The 26,349-nt window shown below is 48.0% G+C and overlaps 1 protein-coding gene across 1 annotated transcript; it reads right to left on the reverse strand.

The window, feature by feature from the left end:
* Window positions 1–1,396: 1,396 nt before the first annotated feature.
* Window positions 1,397–22,340, reverse strand: METRNL (meteorin like, glial cell differentiation regulator). The gene is made up of 4 exons (XM_042833378.1): window positions 22,213–22,340; window positions 16,613–17,001; window positions 3,045–3,104; window positions 1,397–2,342 (listed from the first exon to the last, which is right to left on the reverse strand). The coding sequence occupies exons 1-4, from the start codon at window positions 22,323–22,325 to the stop codon at window positions 2,026–2,028; spliced, it is 879 nt and encodes a 292-aa protein (XP_042689312.1). The 5' UTR covers window positions 22,326–22,340; the 3' UTR covers window positions 1,397–2,025.
* Between the last annotated feature and the right edge of the window lie 4,009 nt (window positions 22,341–26,349).

The raw sequence follows: 26,349 nt of genomic DNA on the forward strand, positions 1-26,349 counted from the left end.
CAATTCCAGGAACATGTTGTTCTCCCCCTCCTCGTCCTGCCAGCAGCCACTGCATGCCGGAAAAAAATCCAACAGGAGAGGTTAGGTACAAAGCTTCTGAAATGCCCCCTTAGATGTACTCAGCAGCCAGCTCAATGCTGGCAGAATCATTTCCACCCTAAAACAGGGTGGCTTAAAGCCCTGAAGTGGGAGAGCCCAAGCACAGAAGAATCCCACCCAGAGAAAACAACCCCACAGGAGAGGGGCTGGGGCAGGCTGAAAGCAAAGAAGGGTCATTTCCCTCTCCACCGGCCCTCTTAAAACTGAAAACAGGATGAAAGAATCCTGGATTGAGTTGGGTGCTGGTGTTTGCTGGTGACAGGGTTAGAAGCCTTTGCAGAAGCAGCCACGATTTCCTGGAGTCTTCTAGAATCTTCTCAGCATGGCCAAGAGGAATTTCCCTTGCCCTGCAAGCCCTCAGATGAGTCTTGCTGGGTGAAGCCCCACACATGGTTTCAGTGGGATTTCTGTCCCACTTCGGGCCTGTATTTCGGAACAACCTTGTTTTTAACCACCTGGGAAGTCTTGTAGGACATCCCTGTCCCAACCACCTGAGATCTTCCTGCAGCCACACTTGGGAAGGCCGTCCTCAAGTCACACAGTCCTTAAGCCTCAGGAACAGCAACTACACGGCGGGGATTGGAGGGGAAAGGCTTTTCGACTCACCGAGAGGAGATTTTTTTTATACGGAGAAGCTGGTGGCCTACAAATTGAAGTGATAGAAAGTGCTGAAGCAGAAACACAAGCAAGAGGTTAAAAAGTCTTTCTTAAAGGGCTGTATTGCAGGTTATGGGGAATGATGGGACTGAATGGTGGGCGACAGCCACTGTCCCTCCCCTGGGCACTGCTTACATAAGTCATGTTCAAGAAATGCGTGGATGTAGTACTTAGGGAGATGGTTAGTGGGCAGTGCTGTGGTTGGTCTGGATGCTCTCTGTAGTCTTTTTCAACCTTAATGATTCTATGATTCTAAGTGACATGGTGAGAATGGTTTCCAGGAGGAGGTCCAGCCCTGGGGGTCACATGAGCATCCACATTGAACTGCTAGCACAACCAGAAGCATCAAGCGAGCACCAAGGGCCAGCCTGGCTCTTAGAGGTGTTCCCAAAATAACCCCACAGGCAGCAGAGAGCACATTTAAGAGTCCTGCCTGGCCACGTGTCTAAAATTCTCCCAAAATAGGTCCTGCTTCCCCTTTGAAAAACACTGCGGTTCCCGATGCCTCACAGGAACTCTGCTTCTGCTCAGAGAAGCCACAAAATAAGCGAGCAGCCCAGAAACTGATCTACGAGCACATCTGGAGTCACCGAGATCAGCTTTACGGAGAAGGAAAAATAAAGATTTTAAACAGCACGTGTCAAATCCAGGGACCTTTATTTCTCTGGAATGGAAAGAATTTGCCAGCCTGGCCGAAAAATTGCAGGCGGTGATTGTACATTCTTTCAAATAAAAAAAGAACACACACACGAGTTTGGCTCCATAAATTTCTGTCATAAGAAACAACTTTGAATTGTACACCAAGCTTTTTACAAAGCAGCCACGTTAAGATGGTTTGCTGTGCTCTATCACATTCTCGGCCATTTATACAGAATACACCATACCAAATGCTACATCAGCTTAAGACATTTTCAAAAATTAGTATTAAAAAGATACAAAGGCATGTTGGTTTTCATTTGGGTTTTTATTAAGACATGGAAGTTTTCTTGGTTTGTTTTCCTACAGAAGTCACTAAAAAAATATAATAACTTAATTCATAAGGACAAGATTGGTTAAAAATCCAGCCTTGCTTGCTTGGCAGCCTTCTGAGCTCGTACCTCTGTTGCTTCCATGAGTCTAACAGCATCACAGGCTGCAGATGTGTCCTGCAAGGTCTCAGCCTGCACTCCAGATCTGGCCATGCTCTCAGTTACTGTTCAGAGTATTCACCGAGGCCAGGAAATATTCCCTGCCCAAAGCTAAAAGTGACCTTCAGCCAAACAGGGGGTTTCAATCTGGGCCAATTTCACATGGATTTAGCCCTTTGTCTTTTGCTTCTTTGTACATCCTTTGGAAGTCCTTAAATCGAGGGGCACAGCCTAACCTGGCTTCCCCAAAGTGCATGCGTCCTGTGAAGAGAAAGTCTCCATCTCCTGGTCTCACCCCACACTCCAGCAGGGTCTTTATTTGTCCTCGCCAGTTCCCACTCTCCCCCGTGAGTTGAAAGACTTTGCTCTTCTGCCTGTACAGTTTGTTGATGCCGACATGAATCACGGATTCTTGCTCTTCTGCCTCGTTCGTTACATCTTGAATGGAGCCTCTGATCACTGGGAACACAGAAAGGATGTGAGGAAGGGTTTCCCCAAACCCCCATTGGAATAATGGGGTCCAAACTCAGCCCCCAGTAACCAGGCAGCTCAAAGGCGAGTGATCTCACTACAGCAGCCCTGGGTTTGGTTCCTTGCTATTTCTAGAGTTGAGTTTGTGTTAGTAACCTCCAGCACACATTTGTGTTTGTTACAAGTCATGTTTGCAACCTGTCTGGGAAAGGCACCCACGTATTAAATTCAAGCACAAAAATAACTGCATCAGAAAAACAGTACGGAATGCAACAAAGATTTATAACAGCAAGTTACATGCTTAGAGCTCTGACAATGTACTTTCTGTTCTGCAGCCATCACAGATACCAGCTAGTACTGATACCAGCTAGTACTGATTTCCTCTTTTAAAAGGGAAGCAGAGAATTATTGAAACTTTTGGTCTTTTGTCAGCAGCCCATTTTAGAGCAGCAAGTAGAGGTACCCAGAAGGTCTTCAAACTTCTGCTTCCACCATGCTCTGCCCACCCTGGGGAAGTAGGTGAGCATTTTGAGGTCATCCTCACGTGCACCCCACCCCTTTGGATTTACAGCATTTATCACCAGTGGGGTTTGCCAAATTTGAGTGGGTATTTGTCACTTTTCATGGAGGTTTGGTGACAGATGCCATAATCAAGAGGGACAACAAAGGTGGAGGGAAACAATAACTCACCAAAATCACTAGTGCAGACGGCCAAGAGGACCTCTGTGTCACTGCACGGTCGGCATGGAGCTGGAGAGAAAGGGGCAGAGTTAGCACAGGACCACAGGATTGGAAATAAACAGCTGGTTTGAAATGAACCAAAATCTGCTTGGGGGGAGCAAGGGATCTTTGTCAGATCCAAAGATCTGACAGGCATCAACAACGCTGAGAGAAATGCAGGCCAACCCCACCCCCAAGAGATTTTTGTAATTAAGTAGGAATATGGATCTCTTTAACGCTCCTGCTGGGATGTGTTATCCAGCAAACACCCCACACACTCACTGCTCTTATGCAAAATGTGTTTTGATACCGGGTGCATTTGCAGAGAGATCTGCTGCGAATTCAAAGCTCTTGAAAGCGCTTTGAAGATCATGTGCCTTTTAAAGGCTGATGGCAAAGCTTCTTTCTTACAATTTCTATCAAGTGTTGTTGGGCTATTTCACAAGCCATTTAGTCTATCACCACATCAAAGTTCCAGGAGGTTACAGAGTGGGGGAGGCAAAGAAGGGAGAGAAAAACCAGCGCATGTGTTTGAGGGCGTCAAGGCAAAGCGGAAACTTGAGCCTGTATCTGGTAGAGCTCAAGCAGTACAAAGACCATTTCCTGTACTGCTGGAAACATTTGGATATCTGCACTAATCTAATCAATGCAAGAATGTGGCTCCTCTTTGTACTCAGCCAGCTATTTCTGAGGAGAAGGTGCTGTAGTTGCAGTACAGATGTTTCCATAATGCCCCACTGAGTTCAGGAATTTGCTTACTATCAGGGTCTGCCCTGCCTAGGGATGCTAATTAAGTCTTTCCACTGGAGGCTCAGGGATCCCAGCCCACTCGAAGTCGTTCTGAAGGCCAGAAAAATGAACACCCATTGAGCTGCTCTGCCCTGATCCACGCAGGTGGGAAGCTGCAGGAGAGCAGGGCTCACGCTGCAGACTGGGCAAAGCATTGAAACTACATCAAACCAAACCCGAAGCTGAAGCTTCACCTCTCCTACACACCTCCCCAAAAAATGTGAGCTTGAACCTCGACATCTGAAAGCACTTGGCTGCCGGATCCTGCAGCTGTCACACCCTTCCTCTCAGTGCTGTCAGCCTTCTGGAGGAGTTCATCCATTGCACAAAGTACCTCGAAATTCTCCTAAGCAGTGCTCAGCCATCAGCCTTCCCCAGCACGCAGCACAAGACGATCTGTGGCGTAAGACAGGGCAAAGCTCGGATTCTTTCCAAGGTCCCGGAAAGGCGGTGATCCAGAAAGAAGGATTATTGAATCCAATCCACCAGATTTACTCCAGTCAGATGATTAATACACAGTGTAACATGCTGCTTAATAGGATTAAAGAGAATAGAAAGCGCACATTTCTGTGCGGAGATATTTGAAGGAATTATTCAGAAAGGTTAAGAAGCTCTAAAAGAAGAGGCTAGGAATAGGCAAAATAGTTTTGTTAAAGCATCTGGATCATCTGAGTATTTCTATTGAGTAGAACCTGGATGCCTTCGGGCCTTTTAGAAACAATCCAGCCCTCGCTGGCCTTCTTTCCCCCACGCTCCCACATACCACTGCATCTCTTTTTCAAAAAACTTTAGAAACTGTTTAATATCATGAGAAGTACAAAGCCAGCCAAAGCCTGGACACAACTGGAATACTACAATAATGCCAGTCTAAAACTATGCTAATTTTTAGACTCAAGAGACTTTGATTAGTGGCTAAACCAAACATCCAAGTTTCATCTGACAGAAAACCCTAAATCACATCACATCCCACAGTGGCACCCAACAAACCCATCCCACCCCATTCCCCAGCCTCCCTCTGCCCACATCAGGTCCTGGCTTACGTCCCCCAAACGGAGGTGACCCAAAAAGCTCTGGGAATCCTACAGCATTTTGACACGAACAGAAGTTCTAAAAACGCAACTGATGGACATCCACAAAAAACACAGCTGGATTTTTAATGCCAGATTTCAGATATTTTGCTCTGCAAAGATCTAATAACGAAAAGGCATCCTGGGCTTCTCTGAGTGAAAACAGTCTTCTTTAGACCAGACATCTCTGTAGTTTGTCCAACCCAGAAAATCGAAAAAAACAGAATGACTAAGCCATTTTTGTTCTCCAAATGAGTGCAACACAAGCAACTGCATTAAAGATGAAAAAGAAAATAAGTGGTTCCACCAATTTAAATAGTCTGACACTGTAATATGTCAAATGAGCAAGTGTACGCATATACGTGGAACAAAATCATTTTAATTGCAGACTCAAGGCAAAATCCTGCATCCTTTTTAAATGCAGAAGGAAATTAAAAGCGCTCAGTATTGCTCACACTAGATCATTACTTACAGCCTGCTTCAGATCCATGCTGACTCACAGCAGCTTGGTGGCATGCAAGCTCATTTAACAACCATTTACCACCACCCATCGCTGCAATACCAGACAGATGAAGAACAGAAATCCTCTTCTGTGGAACAGCTCCCACATCTGCATTCACAGAGTATCAAATACATCCTGCAAGTGGCAAAAACTGGCTATCCAAGCACAGATGGAAAGTGAGTTGTGAAGGATTATTGCTGAGGTAAATGGACCATTAAAAAGCAAATAACATGCACTGGCTACAACTAAAGCTTCATTCCTGTGCAGTCCCATAAATAAAATCTTAAGAAGGAGACAGTGCTTATGCTTTCTTTTGGATTACAGCCATGAAAGAATCCACGTGTTTATGCCACAGCTTTGTCATTTGGGGTGCCCTTCAGCACCAATCTGCCCTGGGCAGCAGGTGTTTTCCTCTATCAGTAGGTCAGAACCATGTGTACACTTCCAGGCTGAAAGAGGAAGCACCCTTACTTGTATCAAAGCTGAAGGGGAAAAAAAAAAAATAAAAGGGAAAACCAACATTTCACTCATGCACAGCAGGTGAAGACGTTCATTTTCCAAGCAAAGGGCCCAGTTGCCAAACAAGAGGCTGTGTTTCCCCAGCGCCCGACTCCCTGGGGGCAGCTCGAGGTCTGCCCAGGTTCTCATGTCCCAAAGCACAGCTCCGAAATTGCAGCAACACCACCACCGTCAGCTGCACTAATTCCTTGAGACTCAGTAAGCCAAAGAGCCTCGATTCACACAGCAGCAGGGGAAGTAGGAAAAAAAAAAAAGAAAAAAAAAAAAAAGAGAGAAAAGCAACGTTTTATTGAAGCCCTCTAAAGCCCAGATGCCTATAACTCAACCGCACCGCTTGTGGCATAAAGCCTGCATTGTGCACGTCGGCTGCCGACTCTCCTGGGAATGCCTTTGATGGATTTTGACAGTATCCTGACCTGAAGTAACCTGAGGCAGCCCTCTCCCTCCACCCCGCGGCCCGGTGCCTCCAAAGGCCTCTCTATTCACCTCCCCGCAGAGGGAGATGTAATTACATCATTCCTCACGAGCCAGCAGTCATGTCCCAGCTGCTTTGAGCGATTTGCCCTCTGAACCTGATGTTACCGAGGAGGACGCAGCGATGCTAACAATAGACTGCACTTGTTGGCCAACAGCTTTGTTGAGCACGCTGCTGATCTGCTCTATAGGGAGGCTGAAACGCTCCGAATGGGGCAGACGTGGCCCAAAGGAGGGCATAGAACTCCAGGTGGTCCCCAGCGAGGCCAGTGCCAAAGAGCTGAGATGGCTGAAGACAGCCGCTTCCTACCCTGGGGGTGGATTTAAGGGCACCTTTTGTGCTGCAGTTTAGCTTGGGTCTCCTCACCACTTCAAGGGCTGCGGGTCAGTGGTGCCCTTTCCAAGGGCACACATCCCTTTTGGTTTGGGGCACCATAAAACTCTTCTATCCTTTGGAAGAGGGAGGTGAGGGTTATTCAAAGGGACATCATTGTGGTTTAGGACAACAGTTCCCTGCAGGACCCATCCGTTGTGACCCATGATGCAGACATCATAGAAATCACACAGATAGGTCTGATCTTCCCTTGAAACCTTCGCTTCAGCAGCCACACAAGAGCCTGACCAACCTCAGCTTACCCAAAACCGGCTTCCAACCAATGAGGAAGAGGAGTTCTCAGCCTGTCCTACGTTTCCTTAACATGCCATCAAGAAGAATGGATGAACCTCTCTGCAGGTCCTCACACCCCATCCCAGAGCTCTATTTCCTCACCTCCATCAACCCTTCCCCATCCACCCCACGGCTCCAGCTGGGCTCTGCTGAACATCATCATCGCTCTGACAGCAGACACAGGAAGAGAGACAACCTTCAAGCAGAAGTGAAAATATTGACTGCAAAGTAATTGCAGAAAACCACCTTACTGAGGAATACCCTTCGGTTTCATTCAGCTCGTACACGCGTGTGGTGGGGTGGAGATGTGGAGGAGGAAGGCACACAGCTGCTTCATCAGCACTTCATTTTCTCGTGCCATGCATTTGTATTTCTGAATAACTCTTTGAAGAGCAATCAGACATCCCAGTAGCTCCTGAGGAGGCCCAAGTAGGGCTGAAGCACTCTGTTAGCCCTTAGGTTTTAATCAGTTGATTAAAACAGGCATCCCTTCCTCTTGTTGGTAAGCTCAGCAGAAGGCATTCAAAGCGGTTTGGGGGTTTTGTTGCAGACCAGGCTGCTTTAAACCAAGCCAGCCAGCATTGCAGCACCTCAGCCTCCAAGATGAAAGCTGCCAGCCCGACATCAGCACTGGTTCAGGCTGAACAAAAAGTACCCACCCACACCCTTCAAACTCTTGCTGGCAGCTCTGTAATTGCAGCCATACTGGAAAGGGCATCATAGGATGAGTGTCCTTCCTGGAAACGCAGAGCGCTGGCTTCCGGGAGCAGATGGTAAAAATAGAAATGTGGTTTCTCCAGTGATGCTGCATTTCTCAGTCCTATTTCTGAGCCCTCAGCAGAAATGACTATGGCTCAACCAACTGCTGCATGCAGCCTGGGCGCAAGGGCTTAAGGGCAAAACATCATATGAGCACAAAAAAAAAAAAAAAGAAAAGATCTTGCCGTGATCCTACTTCCACTAATTAAAAAGCTGAATAAATTCTTTTAATTCTTACTTTTCAAGTTCGCCTAGGCTTGCTTTTTGAAAGGACAGCTTTCCTGTCACAAAATTTATTTGGCAACCGCTGGTTCGCCCAGCCCTGACTAATCATCTTCCTAAGTGTACCTCCAGCTTTCCTACCCCCTCACAAAGCTCTTCCAGAGAAAGCCAGAATAACTTTCAACCTCCAAACAACTCCCACAGTGAAACACCACTCCAAGCTACATCAACACATCTGCATGTCAATGCCTCTTCTTAAATATAAAATGGAGCTCAAACCAGCAGAGCTACATCCAGCACACCTGTGCTTAACACAATACCTGCAGCCACACACAAGGGGAAAACGCGGCCGGATGACACCGAGCAGCTGGGCTGGAAGTCACGGACACCCAGTCACAACACACAGAGGAGCTCTCTCATCACTCTTTTGTTTTACAAGGCTTTCCTGTTCTTTGCATGGGATAGGATTACATGCTTTTCTGCAAGCACTGCACTTTTCCTAGCGTGTCAGTAGGAAAATGCCAAGCTGGGGAGCAAACCCAACATTTGGGCTTGTGCTGATCCCAGCCCCTCAGCTCGATGGCCATCATATGGGGTCAGGAAGGATTGTGCTCCTTAAACCAAAAGGTTGATGCTATGAATAATGTACAGAACCAGTTCAGTGCTTTCCTGAAGGCAGAAAGAACCATCTCCATTATTAACCATATCTGTTTTAGGTTAATCTGAGCTCTGTGCTAAGCGAAAAAACCTCAAGTGTCTCCCTCCCTCTACCACCACAATTCAGCCAATATTTGGTACAGAACAAGATGGTGATTCAACAGCTGATCCAAAGCAATGATGCTGCAGTGGAGAGCCACCTCTAATTTCTGTGTCTGAAGCAGGGATCTTGGTTATTTTATATCTTCAGAAAAAAAATGTCCTCCTCCAGCCCCTTGCCTTACCTCATTTCCAACATTAGGTTCAATGTGCACATACGTACAGGTTTCCAGAAGTAACTTGGAAAATAGAAACCACTGACCAAGAACTGTTTAAACCTGCAAATAAGTTTAATGAAATGCAGACTTTCACATGCTGTGGCACGGACTGTGCCAAGAGAATTGAGTTAATACCACATCCTTCCTGCACAGAATAAAAAAAGCACACTGTAAACCTCACCAGCAGAGATGTGATGACCTTCACATTCTGAGAAACGTCAAGACAAGAGCCCATAAACCAGAAATTTATCTTTTCACAGAAATGTCTTCCAAGAAGGTATTAAAGTCCTAAGTACCAAGGAAGACTATTTATGTAAACAGTTTGAGGGAGAGATTTGGTACCAGGCAAGCTGCATTTGCAACAGCTTTCAAAATGAAACTTGGCTCAGCATCTCTGGAGCATGTAAGGGTTCTCTGGGGTTGCACTGCAGAGTCAATGCTTTTCTGCTGTTCCAAGATGCAGCACCCATTCTGACAAATGAGCTGAAAGGTCAGCTAGAAACACAAACAGCCATTTGTTGAAAGGCGGGGAAAAAAAAAAGGAAAGAAACAAAAGAAATTGCACAGCAGATTTTATTCAAGCATCACCAGACGCTATTAAACTCTACCTCCCAGCACAAGTGGCTCCAACCCAGGAGAAATCCCAAGAAGTGTCATAACTTCACAATGCCTCTTGCTGCCCCATCTCCTCTGGGCTGCCTACTGCGTGTCCCCAACACCTTCTCCCTTCTCTGTTGCCCCTCCTGCCACATGCAACCATTGCTCAGCCTCCATTGCTGCCTTCTGGTCTCTCCCCACTCGTTCCCAGTGTGGAGCTGGGCTCCAGGCTTGGTGCTGATGGAGAAAAACTCATGGCAGAGCCTCACTGGGACAAAATTAGTGCAGCAGTAGCGAGGTCAGCACCTAGCTGAGCTCCTGCATTTACCCCTTGCATCACCAGTCCTATAAAACCCCTCAGTTACAGTCAAGCCTGCAGCGTATCACATCCAAATAGCTGTACTGAGTAAACCAAATCTTTGGTTTAATTCCCCCTGTTCAAATTGCACCAGCAAATAGAGCCCAGCAAACAAGAAGCAATTACACTCTCACGTGCTCCTGTGTGAGCAGCCTCAGTAACCACCTGCCATTTCTTTGCTTTCTCTCTCTCTCCCTGCAATTAAATAGAAAAGCAGACAGCAAGTGACTGCTGGGAACTTCTGCTGTATGCCCACAAGACACCAACATAAAGCCATTAAAAAATAAAATCAATTTGTTTGTCCCCGAGAGGATTCCTTTCTCCTTTCTCGAACCCCTGCTGCTCCACCAAGGACCAGGAATAGGAAGCTCTGGGCAGGCACAAGGATGGGGCTGAGATGCTGTGGGTCAGAGATCCTCCGAGGGCTGCGGGACCTGGGTCCGGGTTCTTTCTGCTCCTGCCCCACAGCTGCAGCACTGCACCTCCATGAAGCCCTGGCACCCCCCAGCAGCACAAGACAGAGCAAATATTTCTCCTGACTGAAAAACAACAAAGATTTATGGCTTGGCTCATCATCCCCTCCTGAAATTCACTGCGAAAATATTTTTTTCTTCTAAAGAAAATGCTGTTCCAGAGCCTTGTAAAAGCACGCGCTCACCAGATCGAGGAAAACAAAGTTAGAAGGGAAGTTCTGATGTCTTGTTTGGTTTGGTCTGTGACAGACAGCTAACAAAACACTCCGTTCAGACAGTGTGCAAGGGCAGGAGATGAGAAGTTACACGGCATTGTCTCCCATTTCCCTGCCAGAGCACTGCAGTCAGCACCCATGGGCTGAGCTGTGCCAGCAGCACAATGCAGCCCTCTCCCCATCCCCACCTCTCCTGGCCATTAATGCCTCCTAGGGGGAGCAGGATAGAATTAAGTAACTAGTGGCTGGTTAAAGTTAAACCCTGAGAGCGGGGTAATGGCAGATCAAAGATTAAGTGATTCTTTAAAAAAAAAAAGCACTTTTGCATTCACATCCACACCGGCCCTTCTGCCTGTTTCTAGAAAGCGGATTCTTTCTGGTACACAGGAGAGCTCTGAAGGAACACAGTGAGTGGCGCTTTAAACCCAGGTTTACCGGGTCAGCACATTCTCATAGCGGGCTCAGCCCCACGCAGGGAGGTGATGGATGTGATACCACTGCTCTGTGAGCCCCACAAAAACTTACTTCAGGTTCTATATTTGTAACAGGAAAAGCTTTAAGATATATGCATTCTTTTTTTTTTTCCCCTCTTTTCTTGTCATCCTCAGATCACTGACCTGTCCTACACAGAATTTTTCCTTTTCTTTGCCTTCCATTTCTCACTTCCACTTAGACCTTGACTACATTGGTGTAAATCTCCTGACAGCCCCACTGGGGCAGAGCTCCATCCTGCACACACAGACGATCCTGGGGATGGGTTAAAGCACTGGAAAACCCAGCCAGGCTCCCCATGCATATTTAACAAGTCACAGCTTTGGGCCCAGGGCAGCTTCCAGGTACCCACGTAACATTACAGTGAATGCTTTCTGGCTTCTACAACAGATTACAGCTAAAGAGATTTTCCACCCTGCAAATCGAGCCCCCAGCGCAGGCAAATTCTGACCTAAGTTTCTTACTCCTCCAGGAAGGTGGAGGGACAGGAGGAGGAATGCAGCTCCCCCATCCCCTCTATAACTACAGCCTCAGGAATTAGCAAGCTAAACACTTTCGCCGAGCAAGCACAGAGCATTATTAAAGACTGCCAAGCAACTCGGCTGGATTGCAGACCTGGTGGTGGGGACCATCTCCTGCAATACATAAAGGTCAGCGCAAAGCAGAGCCCCAGCTGCCCGCACAATTCACCTGACTGCTTATTGGTTTTGACTGCCCACTGAGTTGGGAAATAAGCTAACGGCATTCGTGGCCAGTCTAGCAAAAATAAGCTATTTTCTTACAGCCTGTCCCCTGCAGCTGTGTATTTATCATTGCTGCTCCATTGTCACCTCGTCTGCCCACTGCAGAACCAGCTCCTGCCCTGGCAACATCAAAGGGCAAGCGGGGCCACAGGAGACTGCTGTCAAACTCATTTGCTTGGGGAAGGAGAGATTAAATTAGGGCATCCTTCCCGTTTTATTTTACTGGTGGTTGAAGACTTCTCAGTTCAACAGTTTCGCCTTATTGAGGCCCACTGATTCCTGAAAGCATCAGCCCTGTTCAGTGTAAGAGGGTTTGAGTGGAGCACATGTGCTGCCCATGTATCAGAACTGCGCTTCAAAATCATTTCACCCAGGAAGAAACCCAAAAAGCTTTGCTCTTAAGCTCTTAATCATAGCCCAGATACCAATAAGCATTCTTAATTTCCAGTCTGTTTTCTCAGGCCAGTGAATTAATAGCTTACAGGAAATAGCTGAATACTGTCCTTCATTAGTTAACTGGATTTATCCAGTTCTGCTTTTGTTTTTCAGATACCCATTTCAGCACAGGACCTCCTATCTATTAATATTCTCAGCCAGGTACCCAGCATTAATAAGGAAAACATATCAAACAGTTACTAGAACCTGCTCTAAGTGGGGAGATGCCATCAAGATAAAGGGCCATTTTTGTTAAAGTTTGACTTCTTTACTACACAAAAGTGGGTGGGTAATGAAAGTGCTTTCAATTTACCTCCTGAGCCCTAACAATCAAATTATAGATAACCCCACGAGCGCATAATGGGAAAGGCAAATTATGCTTGTGTAAAAATGGATCCAGAGCTTGGATGCCATATTCCTGAAATACTGAACTCAGGGAGCAAGTAAAGGTCCTTCGGTCCTCCAGCGCTTGGCCAAACGTACAGAGCCCTGTTTCAGGTCGGTAGAGGAGCAGCTGAAGAACAGGAAAAGCAAATGACTCTCAAGAGACCTTCGCCCTTTCCATAGGAATTTGATCCCCGCAGACCCAGACCAGGCAGTTTGGGTGGATCACCGCTCTCAGAACACTGCTGGGAGCTGAACAACACTCCTGGCAAAAACTCCATCTACCTGCCAGTATAACAGCCGCGGAGTATTTCAGCCCAGCAGAAGAGATGAGAATCAACAGAACTCAACAACCTAAACGAGTTCTGCAGCTTCTCGATGGCCTTGGGCCAAAATGTCGCATTGCCTCAGTTCCTCTGCTGGGCTTCAGAGCCACTGAAAGCACCGGCTGAAGTCAATGGCCCATCTGCACCCATCTGCACGGGTGCGAATTACAATTGGGGGGTCCAACCCAAAACCTGATCTGAAAATGAAACCATTTCAACCACCCATGGCCTTGGGTATCAGGGAGAACACGGCCATCGGGATGCCAGAATGGTGAAGCTGACCCTTCCATGGGACTGCTAATTCCCAACGATGTGAAATGCATTTTTTCACTGGTCACCACCGGACTAAAAACCATCCTGTGCCAGATTTCAGAAATCTGGATTAAAGCATATCAGTGTACAATACGTATTTCCCCCAATTAGGGAAAACTTTAGAGCATGTGGTAAGGCAAACTCAGAGCCAAGCTCCCCAAATTTGGAAAATCGTAGCAATTTGCTGTGTCTTTCAACCTTCCCGAGAAAAGGGAAAGGCTTATTCAGAACCTGTGTGTGTTTTCTGCTGAATTATTTGCAAGACTCTGATTAAGTGGGAAAGAATGGCTGCAAACTAATAAAACTTGAGGTTTTCTAATTAAACCACAGGCACCCTGCCAAGCATCGCTGATTTGTTGATGCGCCCTGCAATGTCAGGACTCTGAGGACACAACAGGTCATTAAAGTATTAAACAGATGACTTACACTCTTTAATCAGAGCCGGGATGCCAAGTTAGGAAGAGAGAGTAAACTCAAGGGCAGAGTACAATAATTATCACCAGGAAACAAACACACCGTTGAGGGAAAGTCGAGAGAAATTGCGAGTGATTGCTGGAATAGCTATTGCACAAGGAAAGGGCTGGATCACCAAGCCCCACACCTGGGTCTTTTATGACCAAAGCACAAGCACCAAAGCTTCAGGCACCCAACCACGAAGAGCCCACCTCTGACTGCAGCAGACTTCCTCCCCAAACAGACTGATCGGCAAAGAGCATTTATTTGGAGTTTTCACACTAAAAGCAGAAGCAGCTACAGAAGAAAAAAGGTCCACAGGCTGCAAGGGGTCCCGAATGCATTGCTCCATAGAAGCCTCGCAAGCTATTTGGCAGTTTCCCCAGACATATAGATATTTATAGGAGAATAAAAGTGCTCATCTGACTGAGTAGTGGAAAGAGTCATGTATGGCATTTCCATCGTGTTTTCACCCCCCATCACCCCTCCCTAGCAATAGAATCCAAAAAAAAGCAGAAGAAATCATTTAAAATACAATAGAGGTCCCTCGTTTGCCTTGAAGGCTCTGCTGATGAACTATTAAAACACTTCTTCTGTCCAAACAGGACACTTGGAGTGTGAAGCAGATAAGCCTCCTGCATTGTTTTGTAACAGTGCTGAGAGTCAACCAGCGTCTGTCAGAGCTGAAAACACAGCAGTCCTAGAAAAAGCGGTTTAATGTGCCTATCAGAGAGGAAGGCTGTAGTCAGATTCAGCCCTCAGTCTGACTGCTGAAAGTCTCTGAAGAAAAATACCCAAGATTTTACGTGGAGTGAAGAGCACTGAATTCTGAGAACAGTGCGGCTTGTTCTGAGATGGCGAGCACGTGCAACTGTACAAAGCTCAGAAGAAATCATATCCACGTGCAAATTAAGGGAGGGGATGAGCACTCTTTCTCTTGTACTATTTTTATGCATATGCAAAAACAATTTCAACTTTTCTTTGGGAAAAAAAAAATCGTATCTTGACTTTTCTTGGTAAAGTGTGACTTGCTTCTTGCTGGCCTGCCTGCATCTGCGTCCTCACAAAGAAAGGAGCACTGACTCTGGGAACATTCTCCAAATAACTGATCAAACAATGTCTTTAATGTCTTCTGCGATGGAATTTTACTACATAGCTAGCATTCTGCACAGCATATTCATCTTTGAAGAAATGATCTTACAGGGAAAGCAGCTCTGCAGTTGGTGCCAGACCTCTTTGCAGCTCTTGTAAAGTGCAGAAGTGGTGAAGTCTCCTTGCAACGCACAGCCCTCAATACTGCCCTGCAAGTTGCACGCAGAGCAGGAGCAAAGAAAGCAGCTTAAATATGTGAATATTTGCATTTTTTTGTTTTCATGGCAAACACGCCATCTGTCAGCTATCAGGGTTACTGCATTAGCCCTCAGCCTGCTGCTATCTGGCTGTTAGGAACTGTTTTCAGCATCGGAAGAAGATCTGTGGAAAAGATCTGAGCAGCCAACATCTGCATGGCAGCAGAGCAACAAGAATGCACAAATGCATTAATCCAGGGTCCTGTTGTGGAAGAGAATGGGACTCAAGCTGTTCAGTCATCTACCCAAAACAGGATGGGAGACACACGGCCTGGAAATACAGCGACAGCCTCATCAACCACACCGCTGTGTATCAAGTGGCATCTCAGCCACAGCACAAAGCATCGTGCTGCCCACCCTCAGCAGCCTACGCTCTGCTCCTTGGGCTGACTTTTGGGACACACTGTCCTCCATCTGCTGCTGCTCAGGTTGCACTGGGCTTCTCCCCTTCCAGGAATCAGGGATAAAAACCTAGAGGCAATTCTGCATGGAAGAGAATCAGACACCACCTATCTGAAAAGAATTCCCCTTCCCCGTCATCCTCCATCAATTATTCTTCTTCTCAAACTGTCTACTTGATTAGCACAATTAGGTTACACCTACAGCTTTTGTTCTCAAGTGAAATCACAGAATGGCTCAGGTTGGAGAGGACATCCATGTCCATCTGCCATGTGCTGGTTGCCAACCACCAGATTCCATCCAACCTGGCCTTGAATGTCTCTGGGGTATCGGACTTTTAAGGCTCATAAATTCTTTCGTGCATTCCCCCTTCCTACAAACTTTTGTTGGTATAAAACTCCTCCCTGCAGAACCTGATTTGCAGAGTGGGTGAGAGAGAGGACAGCATTGGCACCATTTGCACACAGCATCAGCCTGCTGGAGGCTGCACAGCAATGCTCCAGAGAGTGAACTAGAAGAGCTGAGGAAGGAGCACACCAGAGACGAAAAAAATAATTGGGTCAGCAAGGAGCAGTAGTTGTAGAGGAAAAAAAAAAAAAAAAAGACAGAAAAGGAGTTCCTCCTCGTTTAAATGTTTGTTATTCAAAACATACAGTGGGGCTTTAAAAACTGATTAAAAAAAGCGGTTAGCCAACTGCTGCAGCAAGGCTCGGAAGCCCAGTTCACACTGGAGTTCATTGCAGGGTAAAGCCAGTTCCTGTGATTCACCCCAGGCCTGTAAGGGGAGAACCATTCACAATGTAGCCCTTAACAAATAATTTGGAGTTCAGCCTGTGCTACCAGCTTCCAAAAAACAACAACAAGGAATTAAAAATATATATATCTATTCTTCCGCAATAGCCCGTTTATAAAACATGCCCTTAAAAGCACATGAAATTCAGAGCCAACCACTTTCCCACTCACTCTCTCTACCATCTGTTCTGCATCCAATACAATACGTGAAAACACGACCAATATCCCAGAACTCACCAGAAACTGTGTGCAAATCAGATGCAATCCCCCTGCTCATCAATTCGTACTGGAAGCCTGTAATCTTCCTGCTAATGTCCTGCTGGGGGGTGGCCTCGACAAACAGCCCCCCCTGCTCATAGCCAAAGCAGTACACCTTGCTGGGGCTGCGCTCTCCATCTCGGACCAAGAGTTTCAATTCTCCAGTTTTTTCCAAATAAATATTTGCTCCTGCAGAGTCCTTGAAGGGCTTTATGCAAACAGTCAAATGTTTGTAGGAGGCGGGTGAAGTGTTGGGTCGCAGGTTGACTATGAGAGCTCCCGTGGGATACATCCACTCTATGGAGCCTTCGGAACAGCGGAGGTAGACCTGTTCAACATCCTTCTTGTGAGACTCGTGAGTTAAGCCACTGAGGGAGGAAAGAAAGAGAAAGTTAGACAAATGACAGAGCTAGTAAAGCAAATGTCATAACCTCAAACCTTCAAAGAGCCACATCAACAAGCGCAGGAAATCTACTGTAGGGCTGAGTGTTAGCCCAGCCAGCTCGGCAGCTGCCAGAAGCATTCATCTTAATATTAAAGGACAATTTTCAAATCGTCTTCTAAAAGAAAAAGTCAAACCACTAATAATCGACTTCAACATTTAGTAGGATATAAGCACATGATCAAACACAGCTAAATTACTACAGCCTCGATTACTGCCCATCAGCTGAGCTGTGGCAAATGACTGGGCGCACACCAGTGAAACACGTACACTGCAGCTCCCTTCCCGGTGGCTCACACCAGCACAGTTTCCAGCCTCACAGATCTGACCCCACCTTTCTGTGAGTACTTTGTTCCTCTTCCAAGTCTGTATTCCCAATGGATCTGAAACTGGGAGGGAAGCCAAGCTCGCCCCGCGAGCTGGAGCAAAGGGATGCTCTGGTGCTGCTGATACTCCCACCCCAGTCTCCAAAATAGGAGGTGGGGAAAAAAGACCTCCCCCCACTCCTTATTCATAGCTAGGAAGCACAGAAGTAAGCTCCCCTACTTCCCCCAACATGAGGTTAAACCTTTCACTGCTTAACTCCAAAAGCTCTGAGCTATGGGTGCTCAAAGGGGCCAGTTAGTGCTGCTGGGACAGTGGGACATCACCACTCCTTGCCCAGCACCGGGGCAAGAAAACAAACACCCCAGCAGTCATTTTGAGGGCAGTAATCACAGAGATGGGACCGGAGCAACACAGGGATCCCAGGCCTGCGGGATGCCCAGGCTGAAGGGAAACCTGTAGTAAATCCTACAGCCTGCTTGCCCAGGCCTGAAGCAGGAATGGCTCTGAGCAGCTCTTGCTGCACGTCACTGCTACTGGGCCAACCCTGCACACGTTCTTTACCCAGACTTCAAGCACTAAGATTTACCAGTACTTAAAGAGGGGCTCCGGTACTTGAAGGCCTAAAGGAAAGCTGGCGAGGGCTCTGTATTAGGGAGTGTGCTGATAGGAAAAGAGGAACAGCTTTCAACAAAAAGAGGTGAATTTATATGAGATTTTGAGATGATATTCTTCACTCAGAGGGCGGCGAGGCCCTGGCGCTGCTGTGCACACGGAGCTGTGGTGCCCAAGCCTGGAGGTACCACAGGACATGGCTGGGCCCCGGGCAGCCCACAGCAGGAGTGGGGCTGGGGGCCTTAGGATCTGCTCCAACCCAGCTCCCAAATATAAGCATCTTTTATTCTGCGCCCATAGAGCACCACCCACAATGAGGCCCTGAATGCAGCTCCCCGATCTGCTGCTCAGCGCTTTGGAGAAACTCCTGTTTACCAGATTAACCAAGAAAGGAAAATATGTAAAAAGGATGAAACAACTTGTCTAAGGGTACACAGGAAATCTGTGGCAAAGACAGAATGTGTTTTAAAATAGTGCAAGTAATGACATCAATCTCTGGTTTCTCAACAGAAACCTCCGAATTGACAGCTCTTCACCCCAAAGATGCATTCACGTGCTGAACGGGGTTAAAATTCAAGCATTTAGAAAGTAACAAGAAACTGTTTGTAAAATGGGGGGGGAAGGATGGAAAGGGGGGGTGAAAAACACGCATGCGAACCAACATATGGTTTGCATTTACTGTTGATGTGACTCATTATTGTGAGTGTCTGTGTGACCCACTTGATAGAGGTTACACGAGGAAGCTCAGGACAAAAAGTCATATTTATTAATAATATGCCTGCAAACATGTGCTTCTGAATGATCTTGAAAGCCACATCAAGAACACAGAGGAGGAGAATCGAGGGACAAGTTTTTGACCTCTGGTCTCTTGCCCTCCAATTTCAGTAGTGCTTGACACGTTCAGGAAACTTAACTTTCAGTGGGACATTTCAAGTTGACTCTAAATCCACATCTGGTCCACAAAATCAGCTTTCACCACAGCAAGAGCGTGATGCCACTCAACAGAAAACACAGAAGTCTGTTTTCTTGCAAGCAGTGAATAAGTAAAACTAAATAGTGTGAAGTTTATTCCACTGCAAAAAAAAACACAACAAAACAGAAGAGCCCTCATGCATCACTTGTTCCTTCTCGGGACATCAAAACAAGCTACATAGGATCTGTAGGCCTTATACTGGCAACTTCCACTCCTAAACCTCAGTGTTTAAACAGAGGGAAGGTGCATGGGGCAAAACTCTGAACTCATGCACTGAAACTGCTGTTGCAAGTGATCCTACCAGCACTGAGGCACTGAATTTCTGCCAGAGGAAAAAAAAAAAGCCTCAACATTCAAACAATCACGCTGCTCAAACAAAATAAAACAAAACAGGGCGGACTCTGAAATTATCTTCTGAAAGCCAATTATATCCCACAGGCAAGAGTGATGCCATTGGACAGACACATCAAGCACAAGTACCTGTACACATTAAGCCCTGTAATAAAGGGTGACTCAGAAGTTAAGCAGATTTCAAAATACACACCAGTGTTACTTAACAGCAACCACCATCATCCAGTCAGACCTGTCACTTTGCTTGCAGTCAAAATGACATATCACCACATCAAGCTTGTTTAATGCCACGCTTAGCTCTCGCTGGCCACTTATACCCTGAAATAAAGGTCCATTCCATACAATAAAGCAGGTCTATCTTTTCTATTTTTTTTCCCCCCAGGTTCATCATGTTTTTGTTGCTTTTAAATTCACAGCAGGCAGATATGGGAGCAGACTCACGGTTACAGTGACGGATGAGCCATCCATCATCTCCTTCAGATCTCTGCAGTTTATTGGGACTTCCATCTACAACAAGCACTGCTTCCTCATACCAATCCATGAGAACATCCTGAATCACCGCACTGGTCTCCTCACTCCCTTTCTGGTTTCAGCCCTGCCCCGTGTCTGCCTTGAAAGATCTATGGTGCAGTAAGCAATTATGCTGCAATATGCAACAGGTGCTATTCAGAAGAAAAAAGGGATGACAGGACTGGCACTATCTACTTCTATTTCAGGTGCTCTGAAGAGTTACTCAAAGTACCAACATCCTCTCAGCACCCTTCAGTGAAGGCAGAGAACTTCAGATCCTAATTTAGGGGATAATTAGATAATTAAGGATGACAACATCAAGACTTCCCTGATGCAGAGGGTAGGTAAGACCAATGGGTGTAATCTGCCACATCACAGCTGAATTCTCACTCTTCCAGACTGCATCAATAAGGTCAGAGCAGCATATTCTCAGCATGTCAGTGGGGTGGTTTTGCCCAAAACATTGTGAAGTCACTGCAGCAAGAAAACCTGAAGCTACAGCAAGAGTAATAACCAGGCACACACCACAGCAAAGTTTCTGCTTGCTTTCTGGACAGTGCTCTCCTGGAAGCTCTGTATTAAGCTCTTTATTAGGATGCTGCTGTGGCCTACTGAGTGTACTTAAATTGCAGGTGTCACACTGTACATTGCATCACATTCCCCTGGAAGCATGAGGGATATGCATAGGAATCCCAGCACAGCTCCTCACAGTACTCAGGGATATGGGCTGGTCGCTTCACAAACTGGTGGGGAAAAAAATCATACCAAATAGATTCTGTTTTCATCATTTCTAATATAGATGTATATAAAGGTGAGAAAAAGCCTTCAGGTTTACTGTAGAAGATCACTAGGCTCTCAGTCTGCCCACACAAGCCAACCTAGAACTTCTCAGCAAGAAGAAAGACTCAATTTTGGTATCCAAGTTCATAGGCTTTTCAAAGTTACGGACAAAATATAACACAAACCACCCAATGACTTCAAAACACTACATTCCACAATAGAAAATCCTTTCTGACCTACGTAGCTATTAAGTATCCACACTGAAATACTTAATTAGAGAGTACTTATTGGCACATCAGAGTACCTTCATCCTTCCTAACTGCTAGTCCTTTAGGACAAATCAGGTGCCAGTTAACACCTTAGGACCAGCAGCATTTCTGGTGACACCTGCATGCTACCAGTGAGGCCAGAGACAGCCAGGCCTGCTCCATCCCCTCCCCATGCGCTCTGTGGGGACAGCTGTCCACCCAGAAGATGCACACAGCTGGAATGCTTAGGGATGAAAACAGGTACAGCTTTCAGAGCAGGGAGGCCGGAAAAGGAAAATAATGCAATCATTATTTGCCAGAGGACTAATAGGTTTGGCCCATATCGAACGGACTCGCCTTCAAGTGGCTTCACAGGGATTAACGACACATCAGTTGTCAGGAGTCCAAAAAAGTTTAGAAAAGAAGTAAATAGAGGCATCAGCCTCCAGACAGCCACAGATAGGAAGTTGTTACGCTGCGAGTCAGCCCAGCTGTTTCCCCACTTTGAATTCTCCCTACTCCAAAATACCTTCCTGACACGAGCTGGCCCAACTTTTATTTTACAGAAATTCAGACCTCAGCAGAGCAGCGAGCCAACATTTCTGACTCCCCAAGCAATTCTCTTCAAGCCGACACAAAGCCAGATCCAGCAGTGCTCGCCTTTTAGCAGAGGAGCTTTTTAAAACCATGAACAGACCCAACCGCACACGCTGAACTTATTACGAGCAATTAAAGGAGAGATAATTCGGGAGATAAACGTTTGAGAACCGACGTCGTTCCTTATTCAGGGCAATTAGAACAGATCGGAGCGGGCTGCGGCAGCCCAGCGCTCTCGGGACGGAGCGGGCAGCTTCCAGGACCCGCCGGGACGGCGCTGCTGCGGGGCCGGGAGCGGCGGCGGTGCGGGGCGGTGAGCAGCGCGCTGAGCGGCGGAGCGGCCCGCAGGTGCAGCGCATCCCGAGGAACCGCGCATCTCAGCGCCGATCGCATCCCTGGGGAAAGCGGGACAGCCCCGGGAAGACGGTCGAGGGGATAAATCTCTCCTCGGGAAAGTGGCACCGCCCTCCTCCTCATCATCATCGTCCTCAGCCCACGGCGCTGCTAGGCAGAAGGGAGCCTGCCCCGGTCTCTCCAGCCCTGCCCTGTCCCGGCCGTTCCAGTGCTGCCTCGCAGGGACGGAGAGCGGAGCGGAGCAGAGCCACCCCGCTCCCGCCTCATGCCACCCCCTCCCCTCACCCGGCCGGGCATCCCGCTTTCGCCCTTTTGTTATCGCCCCCGGTTTCTCCCCGAGATGAGGGGACGCGGGGCAGCCCCGGCTTTCTCCCCCTGGCCTCACCTCCCCTTCCAGTTGCACAGGTCGCTGGAGTACTGCGCCTCGGCGCCGCCGCCCAGCAGCAGCCGCAGCCCCAGGAGCAGCGGCAGGAGCCCGGCGGTCGGGGCGCTCCGCATGGTCCCCCCGCCGCGACCCCCGGCCCAGGGCCGAACGCTGCGCGGGAGCGGTGCGGAGCGATGCGCCCAGCCCCCGTGGGCTCGCCTACATGGCGGGCAGCGCAGGGCGGAGCGGAACGGAGCGGTTACCCCATACCCGACTCCGCGCTGCGCCGCTTCGGCTCGGCTCTGAAGTTTGCGGCGGCTCTGCTGCGGGCTCCCAGCTGAGGGGCGGGAGCGGGCCGGCCTCCCCGAGGAGGCTGAGCTCCTCCTTCCCCCGCTGCCTCCCTCCCTCCTTCTTCGGCGGGGCCGGCACTCGCAGATCGAGCAAAACGCGGCGCCGGATCGGGAGCTGCCGCTGCGCCTCGGGCACGTTACGGCGCAGCACAGGTGCCCGGCACTGCCCCGCGCCCGGCCGCCCCTCCTCGTGAGCTCCGGCCTCGACTGACCCCGCAGGACCCGCTGGCAGAGGGGCTCACTCCCTCCCTCCGTGACATTCCCCGGGTGCCAGGAGCGCGTCCCGCACCTCGGCCCCCAGCAACTCTCCAGCTTTCCTCGAGGATGTGAGCTGATCACTTTGCTGGAACCTTCTTGTGTTGCCACTTAACAGGAAGCACTTAGGAGTCGATCTTATTTGTGAACTCTCCTTAATGACTGCTCTGGATACCACCGTGTCTTGTTTAATGCCCATGTTTAATCCACAGTTGACTTGGGATGCTTAAATCCCCTCCTGCGGGACACCAGCAGCATAGAAATGCTTTCCAAGGTGGGAGAGCCCCAAAGCCACAAAACGGGGCACGGGGGGGAGGGGGGGCAACTGAATGTGGGGAAGTGTGGGGAAGATCCCGCAGCACACAGACAGCACTCAGCCCTGAGTGTTCTTTTCAAGGGGAGCGAGGTTGATATAATACAATTCTACAGCCACAGATAGAAGAGGGGTTAACGCACTTCCAGATCACTGCGTTTCTCAGTGTCCCGTTGTTCTTTCAAGTGTCTGTCACTGCTCAGGGCAGGGCACTGTGGGGCTTTTTCTGGGTGAGAGTTCACGGAGGAGCATTAAACACATGCAGCAGGCTCACAGTTTGGTGTTACCCTCCTTGGTGCCTTTTGTAACACGTAGAGGGATGGTGCAGCTCGGAGCTGCCTGCTGCGGGAACAGGAGGGCATCCTCAGCACTGCATCCCTTTCCATTTGCAGGCTCAGCTCTTCGAGTCAGGTTTTTTTTGGTTGTTGTTGTTATTGTTTTGCAAATCACAGGTAGTGTCCTGTTGCTTATGAGGTATTAACATAATTGCAGCAATTATGTCAAATGATGCAGTGCATGTAAAGATGCAATCAGCACGCAGGGACGCGATGGCAACGCGCAATGGTGCAAAACGCCCCGTTCTCCTTCTCATGTGCGGCCGCACAGCTTCAGGGCTCTGAGCCTCGGTTATTTCTTTAGAAGGAGGTTTTGTTAGAATGTTTTCCTTCCTGCCCCACCACTGGAAAGAAAAGCATACAGAGCAAACACCGTATTGCTTTATTCCTCAGTGTGTTTATGTGTACAACCCTCTGAATGCCCCCCAGCCCCCCGGATCCGATTCCCTCCGCAGCGCTCCAACTCTCTGCGTTTGGTAAAACAAACAAGTGCCTGGGCAGCCGCTCACATTACACTGGAACTTTTGAAACTGCCCAAAAACTGGGAACTTTTCAGGCGTTGGAAGAAGAGTGCTATTCTGCGGCGCCTTTGGCTTCCCTTCGTTTCAGCTGATTTAAGGCAGCGGCCTCAGTGCTGGGTGCTCGGAGCAGTAATGACAAGGCGGGGGCTTTGCAAGCATTGTTGTCTCTGGGCCTTGGTGATGCTGACATCAGACCGACGCTGAGGAGACTTAAAAATGAGCACAGCAGAGGCTGCGGCTGCGGAGCGCGGCGCCCAGGTTAAGCCTCCCCAGTTCCGAAGTGAGGGGCAGAAGGAGATAGGGAACCTCTGCAGAAGGGGCTGCTCGGTTCGCTCATTTGCATCTCAATCCCCACAATGCTCTTCCGGCTACTCACAGCTATTCCATAGTAGTGCTCTTGGCTGAGATCTGGGAACACGCTCAAAGGGTGAGGCAGCTTTTGGATGCACTGAGCTGTTTTCTGTTTGAGCTGTGAAAAGCAAACATCTTTTCAAGAGAGAACATTCTGAACAGTAATTTTTTTTTTTTTTTTTTTTTTTTTGCATTTACAATTCAGAAAGAGCAAAACTTCAGTGAAATCTGGGAGAAAAATACTGTATAATATCAAAAGGAAACATAAATCCTCTGCAATGAAGGCTTCACACTGCCCAAAAGCAGAAGTTGCTGAGTTATTAGGCTGGCCTAAAGTTCTAAGGTGGCAGAACTGGAGGCACTGGTTCTGGAAGCTGCTCTGTGCACTCAAACCCCACTAAAACTCCATCACCTCCTCAAGGAGCAGCTCAAAAGATGAGGATCTGCACAGCCACTGAGGGCATTCGCCTCCAAGTTCTCTTTGAGTGTTTTCTTGTGACAAATCCTGGCAAAGCTGGAGGAGATTTTAAAGGACTCAAGGAACAGGAGAACCTGCTCATGGAGAGAGACTGCTTTGCTTTATACTCAAATGTGCACATGTGGAGAACAAAAAATCGAGCAGTGATTAGAGATGGGCTCAAGCTCAGGTCTGGATTTACATCTTCCTCAAAACACGACTGTGTTTAGACCTGGAGTGTTAGGGCCAGAGCTCTCCTGCCAAGTCAGGAACCAGCTGAAGGTGCTTTCAGATGTGGCATTTGGGGTTAAGCACATCTCAGATAACGTTTAAACAGTAGGGCAGAACTAATCTGCTAAAGTCTCACTCTGCATCACTGTCCCGAATTCACAGAGGTTCCTGGAGAGCCTCACCGGTCCTTACCCAGCCCCATGTGGGTCCTGATGTGCATCCCCACATTCTGTTGCTCCCAGGCAGCTGATTTCTTTTCATGTTCCTCAGCTTGTGGGAGGTGGATGAGGTCCTGTGCAACCCCACAGCCCCTTGCTGGCCACAGGAAGGGAAATCTGAGCCTCTAAAGGAGGAGGGGAAGAAGGAAAAGGAGGATGATCTCTGGAAAGGCAAAACCAGAGCTGAACAGCACGCATGGCAAAGCAGAAGGCAGGAAAACTGGAGAAGGATTTAAACGAGTCGCAGAGAGGATGAGAGACAATTAATACAGGAGCAATATTAAATAAATACCATTTGTAAGGTGAATCCAGTGGACAGAGAGGAGTAAGCAGAATAATGAAAGAGAGAGGTGTTCAGCAGCAGAATAGGTAGTGGGAAGCCTTTGTGTGCAGTGAGGGGGACAGAGTTATTGCTCTCATGAAATTAAAATTAGTAATGGAAGCACTCATCCATAATTGCACCCTCCTTATTCCTGCTTACCTCTGTTGCTACTCACAGCCTAGCATAGTTCCTGCTACTTCTAAATCACTGCTGCTCACATCTTCTCTTAGTTTTGATCTGCTGGATTAAAAGCTTGTTTGCTTTTAATGGAAAATTTTGGAGTATAACAGAAAACAAAGAAAAATTCAAGAAAAATTAGAAGAAGCCAATCACAGAATCACAGAATGGCTCAGGTTAGAAGAGACCTCAAGGATCATGAATCTCCAACCCCCCCTGCCACATGCAGGGCCACCGACCTCCACATTTAATACCAGATGAGGCTGCCCAGTTCCCCATCCAACCAGGCCTTGAACACCTCCAAGGACATCCACAGCCTCTCTGGGCAGCTGTTCCAGCACCTCACCACTCTGTCTGTGAAGAACTTGTTAGCTGCATGCCTGAAATAAGCCATAGGACAATGGGATTTCTGATGGAAAAGTGTCGCTGTGGAGCAAGGCAGCAGTGCAGAAGCATTGGAGGAGGGGGCAGGGAAAAAGGCAGCCCCTCTTCCTTGGCAGCTCTGCAGCTGCCAGACCCCTGGATGTCTGCATCGGCAGCACAGGTAGCTCCCACCCAGATCAATGGGTGTTGCTGTGGGCACGGAAGTGAGACCTCAGTGCTTTCAGTGCCTAATTGTCTGATAAAC

The sequence above is a fragment of the Centrocercus urophasianus genome, unplaced genomic scaffold (assembly GCF_019232065.1).
Source record: "Centrocercus urophasianus isolate 14NV4802_14NV808 unplaced genomic scaffold, USGS_Curo_1.0 seq_41, whole genome shotgun sequence".
NCBI lineage: Eukaryota > Metazoa > Chordata > Aves > Galliformes > Phasianidae > Centrocercus > Centrocercus urophasianus.

Bases quoted from the DNA above. Each gene is read 5' to 3' on its own strand.
- METRNL (XM_042833378.1), bottom strand. From the start codon at position 22,325: ATGCGGAGCGCCCCGACCGCCGGGCTCCTGCCGCTGCTCCTGGGGCTG. The intron at 17,002-22,212 runs GTGAGGCCAGGG...TTCCTCCCTCAG, and splicing joins CTGTGCAACTGGAAGGGGAG to TGGCTTAACTCACGAGTCTC. The intron at 3,105-16,612 runs GTGAGTTCTGGG...CTTTCTCTCCAG, and splicing joins TGATTTGCACACAGTTTCTG to CTCCATGCCGACCGTGCAGT.